At 48.8% G+C, this 14,310-nt stretch overlaps 5 protein-coding genes across 5 annotated transcripts; 2 read left to right on the top strand and 3 right to left on the bottom strand.

The window, feature by feature from the left end:
- Positions 1 to 188: 188 nt before the first annotated feature.
- On the top strand, positions 189 to 6,209 carry N7503_007856 (RNA helicase SLH1; the record flags this gene model as incomplete). The annotated part of the gene is made up of 1 exon (XM_057067403.1): positions 189 to 6,209. One exon carries the CDS (start codon positions 189 to 191, stop codon positions 6,207 to 6,209), a length of 6,021 nt encoding a protein of 2,006 aa, XP_056921084.1.
- A 159-nt stretch (positions 6,210 to 6,368) lies between these two features.
- N7503_007857 (uncharacterized protein) lies at positions 6,369 to 7,373 on the bottom strand (the record flags this gene model as incomplete). Its single annotated transcript, XM_057067404.1, has 2 exons — positions 6,369 to 6,930; positions 6,979 to 7,373. 2 exons carry the CDS (start codon positions 7,371 to 7,373, stop codon positions 6,369 to 6,371), a joined length of 957 nt encoding a protein of 318 aa, XP_056921085.1.
- A 426-nt stretch (positions 7,374 to 7,799) lies between these two features.
- Positions 7,800 to 9,627, bottom strand: N7503_007858 (uncharacterized protein; the record flags this gene model as incomplete). The annotated part of the gene is made up of 2 exons (XM_057067405.1): positions 7,800 to 8,765; positions 8,818 to 9,627. The coding sequence occupies 2 exons, from the start codon at positions 9,625 to 9,627 to the stop codon at positions 7,800 to 7,802; spliced, it is 1,776 nt and encodes a 591-aa protein (XP_056921086.1).
- A 1,479-nt stretch (positions 9,628 to 11,106) lies between these two features.
- N7503_007859 (ADP-ribosylglycohydrolase family protein) lies at positions 11,107 to 12,194 on the top strand (the record flags this gene model as incomplete). The annotated part of the gene is made up of 3 exons (XM_057067406.1): positions 11,107 to 11,261; positions 11,313 to 11,737; positions 11,794 to 12,194. The coding sequence occupies 3 exons, from the start codon at positions 11,107 to 11,109 to the stop codon at positions 12,192 to 12,194; spliced, it is 981 nt and encodes a 326-aa protein (XP_056921087.1).
- A 185-nt stretch (positions 12,195 to 12,379) lies between these two features.
- N7503_007860 (uncharacterized protein) lies at positions 12,380 to 14,098 on the bottom strand (the record flags this gene model as incomplete). The annotated part of the gene is made up of 5 exons (XM_057067407.1): positions 12,380 to 12,459; positions 12,510 to 12,683; positions 12,759 to 13,655; positions 13,708 to 13,953; positions 14,008 to 14,098. The coding sequence occupies 5 exons, from the start codon at positions 14,096 to 14,098 to the stop codon at positions 12,380 to 12,382; spliced, it is 1,488 nt and encodes a 495-aa protein (XP_056921088.1).
- Positions 14,099 to 14,310: the final 212 nt, after the last annotated feature.

The following is a 14,310-nucleotide window of genomic DNA, read 5'->3' on the forward strand; positions in this document are numbered from 1 at the left end:
CTTAGGGGAATAATGGAGGTGGACAGTCTCCTGATAGCGATGATGGCACTGCGGGTCCGCCAGGGCCTCTGGCAGAACCCCACACCGCCCAGATTAGGAACATTTGTGTCTCATCTAAGATATCTTCAACCCCTCATTGTTTACTTTCCAATCGAGCATTTTTCCTGCCCGCTGTGGAGACCTGCAGTATGGAGCCTATCTCATCAACCCAGTCGCAATGGCTGTCCCAACTGGCCGCCATGCGCCAAGCTATCGCCGATCTCAAGCTCCCCAAAGAGCTGCCCCACGATACGACCGGTTATGGGAGCGATATGGATTTGGATATCGATGGAGACTACTCGTCACCCGGTACAATTGATGATGTCTGGGATATCATCAGCTCTGACGATGAGACGACGGACGATCTGGATGATGTCAACGAAATTCCCTTCTCGCAAACCTTACCCTATGATCGACTTTGGCTGGAAACAAAATGTCAAGAGCTGTCAGCTCGTTCGAGCATGGACGCGGCAGAGCTCAGTCAACAAATTATCGCCACCCTTGCGGCCGCCAGCGACGATTCCGAGTTACAGATGTCCCTCGCTGAAATAGTGGGATTTGAGGATTTGGATCTGGTCATCGAACTTATTGCGCATCGCGGGGAGATCTTGTCGGACGAACCGCATAGCGTGGAAGCACAAACAGATGGATTGGCGTCTGGTAGACTTCTGACCCGAGCGGAGAGGGAAGAAGCTCTGTGGCAACGAAATTTCGAGCATAAGAATGCTGCTCTCATGCCGGCACAGAGTCGATCGGAACCTGTCTACCCACACGTTTTCAAGCAACACACCGCTGGGAACCTTCTCGCGGCTGGTGGCAGAAAGTATGGCTTACCAGTTGGCAGCAAGCATACCGATGAACCCAAATATGAGGAATATGAAATTCCCGCCTCCAAGGTTGGGTCCTTGGCAAGACACCAGAAGTTGGTGGAGATCGCCGACTTGGACGGTCTTTGTCGCGGCACCTTCAAGGGCTACAAAACCCTTAATCGAATGCAGAGCCTGCTTTATGAAGTTGCATATAAAACAAGCGAGAACATGCTCATTTGTGCCCCTACCGGTGCCGGTAAAACGGATGCCGCCATGCTAACTGTTCTCAACGCGGTCGGCAAAAACACAACTCCTAATCCATTGGAGGAACCCGATGCAACTGAGTTCACGGTTCAAGTTGATGACTTCAAGATTGTTTACGTCGCTCCAATGAAGGCTCTGGCAGCTGAAGTAACAGAAAAGTTGGGTAAACGACTGGCCTGGTTGGGAATTAAAGTCCGCGAACTGACTGGAGATATGCAATTGACCAAGCGAGAAATCGTGGAGACCCAGATCATTGTTACGACACCCGAGAAATGGGATGTCGTGACGCGGAAGAGCACAGGAGACACCGAGCTTGTTCAAAAAGTGCGATTGCTTATCATTGATGAGGTCCACATGCTTCATGATGAGCGAGGTGCCGTTATTGAATCTCTAGTAGCTCGTACGCAACGGCAAGTTGAGAGTACGCAGTCCTTGATTCGAATCGTTGGTCTGTCTGCGACCCTCCCCAATTACGTCGATGTTGCCGATTTCTTGAAAGTCAACAAAATGGCCGGTTTGTTCTTCTTCGATGCATCTTTCCGACCGGTACCTCTTGAGCAGCATTTTATCGGTGTCAAAGGCAAGCCTGGCTCCAAGCAATCTCGAGAAAACATCGATGTGGTCGCATATGAAAAGGTGCGCGAGATGCTGGAAAGAGGTCACCAGATAATGGTTTTCGTGCATTCTCGAAAAGATACTGTCATGACAGCACGCATGTTGAAGCAATTGGCCGCCGAAGATGGATGTGAGGATCTCTTCAGTTGCCACGATCATGAGAACTATTCCTCGGCCTTGAGAGATATGAAGCATGCCCGAGCGCGGGAATTGCGAGATCTATTCACCAGTGGCTTCGGAGCTCATCATGCTGGTATGAGTCGTAGCGACCGTAACCTTATGGAGCGTATGTTCGGGGAGGGTCTAATTAAGGTCCTTTGCTGTACTGCTACTCTAGCATGGGGTGTCAATCTTCCCGCTGCGGCCGTTGTCATTAAGGGAACCCAGCTATACAATCCCCAAGAGGGTAAATTTGTTGACCTCGGTATTCTCGATGTCCTACAGATTTTCGGTCGTGCTGGTCGTCCCCAATTCCAGGATACGGGTATTGGATTCATCTGTACCACCCAAGACAAGTTACAGCATTATCTGTCTGCTGTGACTGCCCAACAACCGATTGAATCTCGTTTCTCAAGTCGATTGGTTGATAACCTCAATGCCGAGATTTCCCTAGGTACCGTCACCTCCGTAGCTGAAGGTGTACAGTGGCTTGGCTACTCATATCTGTTCGTGCGAATGATAAAAGAACCCCGCCACTATGGTATCGAGTTTGCTGAGCTTCGCGATGACCCGATGCTCGTTCAACGGCGCCGACAACTCATCATTCAAGCTGCTCAGACCCTCCAGAAGAGCCAGATGATTATCTTTAATGAGAAAACAGAAGATCTCAAAGCAAAAGATGTCGGACGTATTGCCAGTCAATATTATGTTCTCCAGAGTAGTGTCGAGATATTCAACACGATGATGCGTCCGCGTGCAGGCGAAGCAGATGTCCTGAAGATGATCAGTATGAGCGGTGAATTCGACAATATCCAAGCCCGAGAGTCAGAATCTAAGGAGCTACAACGACTTCGAGACGAAGTTGCCCAGACCGAAGTTGAAGGCGGGAATGATTCACCACATGCTAAGACTAACATTTTGCTCCAATCCTATATCTCACGTGCCAAGATTGAGGATTTCGCCTTGGTCTCTGACACTGGATATGTGGCCCAGAATGCTGCTCGTATCTGTCGAGCGCTCTTCATGATCGCGTTGAACCGCCGATGGGGTTACCAGTGCCAGGTTCTCTTGTCGCTATGCAAATCCATTGAAAAGCAGATTTGGCCATTCGACCATCCATTCCGTCAATTCGACCTCCCACAGCCAATCTTGAAGAACCTGGATGAGAAGCTGCCATCTTCTTCTATCGAATCCATGAAGGAGATGGAGCCTGCTGAGATCGGTCAGCTTGTTCACAACCATAAGATGGGAGGGGTATTGTCCAGACTACTAGACAACTTCCCTACTCTGAGCGTAGAGACCGAAATTGCACCACTCAACAGGGATGTCCTTCGCATTCGTCTCTCAATTTATCCGGAGTTCACTTGGAATGATCGTCATCACGGGGCTTCTGAATCATTTTGGGTCTGGGTTGAGAATTCTGAAACCTCCGAGATTTATCATCATGAGTATTTCATTTTGAGCCGTAGGAAGCTTTATGATGAACATGAGCTCAATTTTACCATTCCGCTGTCCGACCCGCTACCGAGCCAGATTTATATCCGAATCATCTCTGATCGATGGCTTGGCGCAGAGACCGTCAGCCCAGTTTCCTTCAAACATCTGATCCGCCCCGACACGGAGAGCGTTTACACGGACCTGCAGAATCTTCAGCCATTGCCTATTTCGGCTCTTAAGAATCCCCTGTTGGAGGAGCTGTATGGTCAACGTTTCCAATTCTTCAACCCGATGCAAACACAAATCTTCCATTTACTTTACCACACACCGGCTAACGTCCTTTTGGGATCTCCCACCGGTAGTGGAAAGACCGTTGCCGCTGAGTTGGCTATGTGGTGGGCTTTCCGTGAAAAGCCTGGCTCGAAGGTGGTTTACATTGCTCCAATGAAGGCACTCGTTCGTGAGCGTGTCCAAGATTGGCGCAAGCGCCTTACAGGCCCCATGGGGATGAAACTCGTTGAGCTTACTGGTGATAATACCCCTGACACAAGGACAATTCGCGATGCCGATATCATCATTACCACTCCTGAAAAATGGGACGGTATTTCGCGTAGCTGGCAAACTAGAGACTACGTCCGCAAGGTGAGTCTTGTCATCATCGATGAGATTCATCTACTGGGTGGTGATCGTGGTCCAATTTTGGAGATCATTGTGTCTCGAATGAACTACATTGCTTCTCAGTCGAAGGGATCTGTACGGCTTATGGGTATGTCTACTGCCTGTGCCAATGCTAGCGACCTCGGAAACTGGCTTGGCGTGAAGGAGGGCTTGTTCAACTTCCGCCATTCAGTTCGGCCAGTTCCTCTTGAGATCTTCATTGATGGCTTCCCTGAGCAACGTGGCTTCTGCCCCTTGATGCAGTCAATGAACCGACCGACTTTCCTCGCGATCAAAAATCACTCACCGGAGAAGCCGGTTATTGTCTTCGTTGCATCTCGCCGACAGACTCGCTTGACTGCCAAAGACTTGATCAACTACTGCGGTATGGAAGACAACCCTCGTCGGTTTGTCCGCATGTCCGAGGATGATCTCGACTTGAACCTTACTCGAGTCAAGGATGATGCTTTACGGGAGGCTCTGAGCTTCGGCATTGGCTTGCATCATGCTGGTCTTGTCGAGTCTGATCGACAACTGGCTGAAGAACTATTCGCCAACAACAAGATCCAGATTCTGGTCGCCACGAGTACTTTGGCTTGGGGTGTCAACCTTCCCGCTCATCTTGTCGTCGTGAAGGGTACTCAGTTCTTCGATGCTAAGATCGAAGGTTATCGGGATATGGACTTGACTGATGTCCTGCAGATGCTTGGTCGTGCTGGTCGCCCTCAATTTGATACTTCAGGCATCGCTCGCATCTTCACTCAGGATTCCAAGAAGGCATTCTACAAACACTTTCTCCACACTGGCTTCCCCGTCGAGTCAACATTGCACAAGGTTCTTGACAACCATTTGGGCGCCGAAGTCTCTTCTGGAACAATCACCACTAAGCAGGACGCCCTTGACTACTTGACATGGACATTTTTCTTCCGCCGTCTTCACAAAAATCCATCCTACTACGGCCTCGAGATTTCTGCGGAAGAGCAAAGCACAATGGCTGCCCAGACAATTGCTCAAGATTTCATGGTTGATCTAGTGGACAAGTCTCTGGATGACCTGGCAGAGTCGTCTTGTGTTCTTGTGGACTCTGCCACTGGTGAAGTGGACTCAACACCTTTCGGCAAGATCATGAGTTACTACTACTTGTCGCACAAGACCATCCGTTACTTGATGTCTCACGCCAAGCGGGAGCCCACTTTCCAAGATGTGCTCAGCTGGATGTGTTCTGCCACTGAATTTGACGAACTGCCTGTTCGTCATAATGAAGATCTCATCAACGCTGAGCTTGCTCAGAATTTGCCTTTGTCTATTGAGTCTATGGGCGATCTTCCGATGTGGGATCCCCACGTGAAGGCCTTTTTGTTGCTCCAGGCATACATGTCGCGGATCGACCTACCCATTTCGGATTACGTGGGTGACCAGACTTCGGTCTTGGACCAGGGTATCCGTGTCATTCAAGCATCCATTGACGTGATGGCTGAGCTGGGATTTATTCCTGCATGCCAAATGCTGATGACTTTACTACAATGCATCAAATCAGCCCGCTGGCCAGAGGATCATCCGCTCTCTATTCTACCAGGAGTTCCTGTTGAGAAGCCACCTCATGGTCTTCCGTCCACCCTGGTTGCTCTGTCATCGCAGCCTGTGTCTGCGGTGGGAAGTCTGGTGAAGAAATTGTCTCTTTCTCCCCAGTTCACTCGTGTGGCCTCACAGCTACCCAACATTTCAATTTCGGTCGCTGGAATGTCAGCGAAGGGATTGGCCGTGTCTGTCACTCGTCACAACCCACACACGCACTCTGAGTATAGAATCCATGCTCCTCGGTTCCCCAAGCCGCAGACCGAGGGCTACTTCTTGATCGTTTCTAGTGCCCAACCTGATGGTACTGACGGCGAGCTTCTCGGCTTGAAACGAGTATCTTGGCCCCCTGCATCCAGACTCCACCATGGTAAAGGTCGCGCCGGTGCTGGTTCCAGTCGTGGTGGTGGTGCAAACAACAATAGAGACAGGACCGGCGGTGCCTCACTGTCTGTCCGCTCCTTGGTCAAATTTCCTCCTGTCGCTCTCGCCGAGTCATCTTCCGCTACAGCAGCTGGGACTGCGCGCGTCAATATCAAGCTCATCAGCGATTCATACATCGGCATGCAGTGGACTTTGTCAAACGTAGAACTCATGGTGGGGTCTACTAGCACTCAGACGATCGAACCATCCAGTGTGCCCGCCAAAGAATGATAAATGTATCTAGAATTCTCCATAATATCACTACCGGATAGGACCTAATTATAGATTCCGAATGCATAGAAACTATCGCAACGTCTACCGCGCTTTCACTACATCACAGCTCTAGATCTGTATAAGATGTACCACAACTCTAATGACTAATAAAACAATCTATCGAGATTCAAAAGAAAAACCAAACCACTTCCTCAACCCTTCGAGCTTTTCCTCCGCCGTCTCAAAGGAGTCAATAATCCTTGTCTTCCCACCCATATTCAACTTGACAAGCCCATTCACATACATGATCTTACCAACAACTCCAACCTCTTCGGCTCCATCGTCAATTCCCTCACCTTCAAGCACGGGTAAATCTGCAACCTCCCCATGACGAATAAACTTCACAATCCAATGATTGTTCTTCTTGACCGTGTCCCAGCTCGTATACCGGTTGATAACCGCAAAGTCCTCCTGGAAGAACTCGAATTCTCCAAAAGTGTAGAACGAGTTCCACTCCTTGTCTACTCCGTTGCGATACTGAAATATCCACAGTTTCTGTGCTGGTCGTGACTGCTTGCTAATATTACCGTGCACCAGACGCAACTCTTGTGTTCCTAGGTTTTTGATCGTGGAGCCTGAGATCATTGGTATAGGCCGTGTAGGTCCATCTCCACCGAATGCTGCATCGATATGATATTGAGTTCCGCAAGGCAGTTCGAGAATATTTACAACATGTGTCCTGGGTATATTAGTATCCATTCCCAATTTCCCAATTTGATGTACATACCATCCTTGATATTCACCTTGCGGGATCCCATCAATGCGTTCCCGGTTCCGTACACCAGTCATATAAACTGAGAATCCGAGGCCGAGAAGTACATGATGGAAGAAGATACTGCATTCGAGACAATAGCCCCCTCGTCCTGATGGTGGTGTTTCGCCCGCTCCCATGAATTTGTCGTAGATGCTGAGAGGGGCGATGTCAATTACAGGGGTTTCGGTATAATGGAGTGTCAGATTATCATAGGGGAAGCGGGTGATTTGGCAGCGAAATAGTGTTGTCAATGCTTCTTCTGTTTTGGGGAAGCTTGTTGGGTCGGTGATGTAGGGTTCGTATTTCGGTGGGAGGGCCAGATGGGTCAGGTATTTTGTTAGTTGAGTGGATGAGAATTTGGATTTCATTTTGAGAGCCTGTGTGAAATTAATGCCAATGTTGAGGGAGGTTTCAAGGTCCGATGTTGGGTAGGGTTGGGGTTATATAGTTCAGTTGAAATTATGACTCAGGCCGGATAAAGTTGCTGGGGCTAAGTCGTTCTACGTCAGCAGTAAGCTGATCATGCATAACCTTCGATGAGCCATTTTTCATGCAGAATCAGGACATAGTAAGAGGAATAAGCAAGTTTCAAAGTTTATTAACGTTTCTTAATGCTTGAATGATGTTGGTATCTGGTTTGAATCCGCGATGAGTATGCTAATCCCGAACATAAAGAAATTCCATTGAAAGAGGGTATTAAAGTTAAAGAAGATAATCCACCATGCAAAAAAAAAGAAACTCCAAGAAAAACCGTAGGTAGACCGTAAAGAAAGGGATGATAACAAGGGTGTACCTCACATTGACTCGATCTGCAGCTCTTGAGAAATCCCATGTCGATGTCCATACTGCACATCCATGATAGTCGGTGTCATGGCTCTTCGTTCAACGAGGCGCTCATTAGGGTTTAGTTGTTCCATCCGTGTCCCGATTGGAACAAGGATCTGTCTCTTTCCCTTCGACACGGAGATAGATCGTGCAGTGGAAACTTCAATCTTTGATATTTTCTTCCTGGGCTTGCTGACCGGACTGCTGACTTCGCGCTCTGTAACCACTGGTTGTAAGACCTTTGCTGGTGAAGACTTGATCTCCTTTGCTGGAGCGGATCTGATCTCCATAGGCGATTGAACCAATGCTGGCGACATTATACGGGATACGTGTTCCCTAGTTGTCATGGCTGATAGAGCTGATGCCGACTTCGGCGTTACCCTATCCTTCGCTGGAGTGGGTGGTCCTCTGAGCTGGGTCTGGACTTTCAGGTTGGGTTTGATGGAACGTATAGGCTCTGTTGTGGACCTCTCCGGCTGAGCGACTTGATTGCCCGATTTGATGTTCCTGTCTGATTGAGTTCGCCTCGGTTGTGGGACATGAACCTGCGGTGACACTGTTCGCGACCGAGCGACCGGCGGCTCGGGCTTGATAGCTGGAAGAGGCTTGTCTTCTCTGCGATAACTGTTTGCTGAAACTGGGGTATTGGAGCCACCGGAAAATAGTTTGGGGATGACAGGTGATTCGAAGGAAGAAAGGCTATTATTATTAGGTGGGAGTGGTAGATCCCGTGGTGATGGTGATGCTTTCGGGCTCACGGGAAGCGTATTGGATCTCAGCAACGGACTGGGGCCTCGGGAGAAATTCTGTGCTCCGAGACCTTGGGGAGCTTTAGATGGCTGTGCAGCGGGGAATAGCGTAAAGCTCGATCGTGGATGTGATGGTGAGGTGGCTCGTCGTTGTGGAACTGGAGGTATCTTTGCAGTCAAGAAGTCCTGGGAGCGTCAATATACGCAATTATTGCCACTAGTAAGAGTTATATCTTACCTGAGCACTTGGCACACGTAAATTGTCCAGCGTCTTGCTCCTCCTGGCCAGCAGTGAGGGCTTGTGGTTTTTGTTCATGACATTGCTAAACATGACGCTGTAGCGTTCCATTTGCACATCCGGGATGTTGACATCCAACATGGGGCTTGCAACGCCCTTGTCTCTTGAATCCTTTCTGCCGGAGATAGAAAACTTCCTGCTTCGTTTCGGGCTGATGTTATGCCCGACCTGAGGCTCGACTTCGATCTTTGGCCATTCCTCGCTGACATCTTCTTTCCGCGCAGCCTTGCTGGTATTCGGTCTGTCCTTTGGTCCAACGTCCTTCGGAGGAGTCGGTGGAGAGTTCGTGGGCGATGTCATAGCATTCTTCGCTCTGAATAATCCTCCAATCTTCTTCCATTTGCTCGACTTGCGCGGATGTTCCGATCCTTCATTAAAGACTCCTGTATTGAAACGTGGTGGAGGCAATTCATCCTGAGGACGCATCAATCCTGGACTTCCTAAGGCAACGCCTATCGTATGTGAGCCCACAGGGCTCCGAAACGATCTCGCGCTCGTGGGTGTGAGTTCATCCAATGGCGCTGTGAGTTGAAAGTCGAATTTCGGACTGGCCCCTAGCTCCTTCGACTGTCCGTCTGCCACTCTAGTCCGGGGGAAATTTGCCTGTCTGGTATGGTCCACTTGGCGCTCAGATGGATTGATATCGCGGAGGTCATCCCGGGGTAGGGCATCGGTGTATGTCAACACCGGAACGGAGATGGTTTCATTCTGCACAGTTCGCGTTCTGGTCATAGTCGTAGCCCTAGCCATATCTCTCCTTGTCCAGCCTGGCTCCAGTTGATCACTAGTCAAGAAGATAGAATATAATTAAGATGCCTGATCAAGAAAGGAATGGACGGTCTTCCAGAAGACCCGTAAAGAAGCACAAAATAGAAGAAAACCAGAGGTTTTTTTCTCAAGCGAAAAAGGGATGATTATATGAATTAAATCAATTAAACTAGGACCAGAAGGAGTGGCGCCAGCCGATATAGTCTCATGAGTGGAGATGGGTTACGCCAAGTAGTGTACTTGAGACACTGGGGCTAATCTCATTCTTCCAACTGTAACAGACCAGAACAACGACGATCCTGGATTTTAGTGCCAAATCCAGCCGTGAACCAGAGCCAACCAGGGTCTTCCAACGGAATCAGAAACAAATAATGCGACATGGTCAGCGCTGAAATGGAATCAGTCGCACAGCTGAATGGCTTGGACCTGGGACTAGCGCCCCAACGGTCGGACTTGAGAGACCAAGGAGCCACCAGAACCACAATAGGTACGAGATGCTTATTTGACGCGTGACGAATGAGCGTGAGCGTCGCAAATTGATTGTGATGATTGGGATTGATTAGCTCGCTACCACGTTCTAAACGGACCACTCAGAGCGCTGTGTGGGCCAGAACCCGCTGAGGCGTGTTTCATCTTCCCCGAAACTGAGACAGGGACTTGAGACAAGTGGTCTCGGGGCTTTTACCACGCGCTGTGGGTAGCCCGTGCGGAAATCGCGTGAATCGGGCGCCACTTTTGCTGGGCTGAAAAGGGTGTCTTCAGCTTTGGCGGTTCCCTTGATTCGTGGTGCGCTTTGTGACGCCAAGCTTGTTTCGGTACCAATGGCGCGCTTCTCATGACCAGGAGAAAGTGAAGAAAACGTTAAAAAAAATTATGGGGATATTTTTGATGATGACTTTGATCAATCGCGTCTTTTCTCCAATCTCCACCAATTTATATGAACTGGATCCACCTTTAAGGGCCAGGATACTGATATCATTCTTGTGGGAAATGGTTTTGTTTATCTTTCTCCACCCCCGCTAACACAGGTAGGGTCAATATCACATTGAGAGCTTTGAAGCCTCTGCAAGTGATAAAGAGAATATTTCTTTAACAATCCCATATGTCGTTGCCTTCCGTTCATTGTCCCAGTTGTCGTGGTCCGAGCCACGGGCCTAGAGTGGGCTGTCGATCTTTAACTAGAACCAGCAGCTCCTGGCGCTTCTTTCAAAGGTTGCCATACATGTCAAAGAGCCTAGGGTCTGTAGAAAGAAACATCGATACACATCGGCATGTCTCTACATCTCAAACAGACCATCGACAATGACGCTTGATGGGGATTATCGTGGCGGAGCCAAACTGAAAGACTGCGCCCCGTATACCTGACTCACAGCCTCGAGCATATTTAAGCCGAGTGCGCCGCTACCATAAGGAACCAGATCAGTCGAGGCGAGAGTTGCCAATCTGAAAATGACCGTAGAAATGGCTGCAGTCCCGCTCAAATCCCGAGTCTTAGGCTCAATCTGGGGAAACTGCGTAGCCGATGCCCTAGGCGGCCCAGTCCAATTCATGAAAAAAGGAACATTTGCCCCAATCACGGATTTGGAATTTGTAAGACCATTTCAGCAACCAGCTGGGTATGCCTTCAACATTCAAGATCCGATTATTCGCTTTGCTAACAGACGTAGATCTTATTCTGACGACGGCGCTATGACCCTCGCTCTAGCACAACAATTTATTGACAGTCCTAGACTCTACGACCATGCGATGACTATCCAGTATTTTCTTGAATGGTGGAAATACGGTCGCTTCAGTACTACTGACGAGGCGTGGGATGTTGGTGTTTCGACTGGTCGCGCGCTCAAACTTTGGCTGAAGAGGGGATTGGGCGGCATCGAAGAGACGGGCCAGATGATTTCCGATAGATTAATGAGGGATGAATTCTCGGGGAACGGGAGTCTTATGCGTATCGCGCCAGTTGGCGTGGCTATGTTCTTTGAACCTGAAGCTGCGGCTCACATTGCCAAGTTGCAGAGTCAGGTTACGCATCCTGCACCTGCTTGTGTTGAGGCTTGTCAGGCGTATACCGATGTGATCTGCGGGGCTATGAGAGGTATGTAGCGGTCAATCTACAATTTATGAATACTGGTGGGTTCTGATTCAATTCAGGTCAGTCAAAGGCACAGTTGAGCCAGAGGCTTGCTGCCTACAATTTTACTCATCCCGTGTTGGTTAAGCGGTTTGCGCAGTACAATGTCATCTCGGGTTGGACTTCTAAGACAGATGCTGATATCAAGAGCAGTGGGTGGGTCATAGATACACTGGAATGTGCATTATGGGCGTTTTTCAAGTTCGAGACTTGGGCTGACGGCGCACTTGCTGTGGTGAATCTTGGTGAAGATTCGGACTCGGCCGGTGCTGTATATGGAGCCCTGGCGGGTATTTTCTATGGGATTGAGGCAATTCCGCAACGATGGGTAGACGAGATGCAGAATAAAGACCTGATCCGTGAGATTGCGGAGAATTTCGCGGAAAAGGTTTATAGGACTTATGAAACATGCGCAGTGTGAATAGAAACAAGACTTATGTATAAATGCAATGTTAATGTCGTTTATCAGTATCGTGGTCTCGTTCAAATTTTCCGAATGTATATAATCGGGCTCTTGTATAGGTATGGCACAGCTAAAGCAAATATCCGAAACGCCAAACATTTCTAAAAAAAGAAAACAAAAGAGTAGACAGTTTGCTCGACTTTTCAGGGTAAAGCGATCGGCTGTTTCTTTTTGCTTGGAAGAAATGTCATTCCCACCATCCCAACTGCAGCAGATATAATCGCTAAAACAAAATATTAGCCTCGTTTGGGGACGATAGCACGGAAGACTTACCACAAGTCAAATTCATATAGTAGTACCCAACTGATCGGGTGAGGAATCCTGATAGAACAGGGCCAACAAGCATTCCTGCTGTCCAGCAAAAGTTGGTCATGGAAAAGCCAGAAGAAAAGTTCCTCGAGGATCCAAAGCGTTCGGGGTGTTCTTCGTAGATTTCTTTCATCACGTCTATATCCCGCAACTGATGTTAGTCTCTAAATCGGAAAATAACATCGTCTTTTCCGTGCTGATCAAATCACTTACTGGTGATCTCAATGGTACCACATCCGCTGATAAATGTTCGTGATATACCAATCCCGACAATAGCAACCATATATATCGCCTGACCCTTCTGTCCAGTCCCGACAATAGACAGCCCATCACTGCTGGCCGTACCCAACATCCAAAGGAAAACGCTGACAGTCAGGAAGCCCACACTAGTGGGAAATTTTGTGCCAACTTTATCTTTCAAAAGGCCAGTTAGAGAGCCCAGGAGAAGGGACGGAATCTGGAGCAGCAGGAACATCAGACTGACTCGGGCAGAGTTCCAGCCAAACTGTTCGCTGCAATGAAGAGGCAAAGTAGTATCAAGACCGACCAAGATCACAGCTTGTGTGAAATTACAGATTAGTCCCCCAGCAGCTCGGGAATCAGACAAGATCATCGTATAGATATTGGATGTGAATGGTGATTTTTTGTTGTTCTTCGGGGCCTCCTCTCTTGGCGGTAATGATTCGTCGTCGTCATAATATGTATCATGATTCAGGTATGGAATATCTAGAAGAGCCGCATCTTCATGAACATGATCATCGTTGTTTCCTCGTGTGCTGTTCTCATTTGAAGGAGTATCGTCAGAGAGATACTCCTTTGTTGGAGATCGGTGGCCATTCTTATTCTCGATCATGACCACGCGCATCAGCATATCAATGATCAGCATCAGGATAGGGACCATCCAAGTCCACCAGTATCCCAGTACTTGAAGAAAGGTACCCGCAGCCATCGGACCGAAAAGCAATCCGGAGACGAAAAACGATGATATTCCTCCAAGGACCTTGCCCGTGTTCTCATGTCCGACTGTATCGGCGACAGTAGCGAGGCCAACAATCCATACTGTATTTCCGCCTATTGCTTGGAGTGCGCGTCCGAGAAGAAGTACGGGGACTAGAGAACGTCAGCGGGGGTATAACTTTGGGGAGATATGAGTAGATCATACGATTCGGTGCTAGCATGATGATCACTGTTCCTACCAGTTCGGCCCCCAATGAAAGAAGTAAGGGTAGCCTTCGGTTTGGCGCTTTATCAGCCAACCAGCCTGTCAGTGGTCCAGCCACGAGACAAACCAAGGCATGGACGGTTAGTACGAGAGAGGTAGTCGCTTGTAGCTCGGATTCATCGATACCCAAGCGCTGCTCCAGCATCACCTGCAAGATGGGCACGATGTAGCTGTATAGGAAGTTCTCTGGGAAGCAGTTAGACGAAGATCATCAAACAACCGATCTTTTACTCAACGCACCCGAAAAAAGAGCTATCGCAATACAGCTGATAATGAACCAATTTGAAGAACGCCACCGATACCCCACGGGCACTTTGGATTTGAACGCCATTCTGCCTGCTTGGATAAGTAGGAAGCTGCGTAATTTTAGAGAGAATTTCTCAGTGTGGAAATTCCGACCGCCTCTTGGGTTGAACGGGGTCTAAGAGGGCCATGGGTGGCGATATGCGAGACCAGAAGATGGGCATAGCTATGCAGGGGACGAATGGATTAAATGTGATGGCGTCTGATCCAGTTGTCAAAAGGCTTGCGTGGAAGTGGATC

This window comes from Penicillium pulvis (genome assembly GCF_028828015.1).
Source record: "Penicillium pulvis strain IBT 33274 chromosome Unknown contig_5_segment0_segment0, whole genome shotgun sequence".
Lineage (NCBI taxonomy): Eukaryota > Fungi > Ascomycota > Eurotiomycetes > Eurotiales > Aspergillaceae > Penicillium > Penicillium pulvis.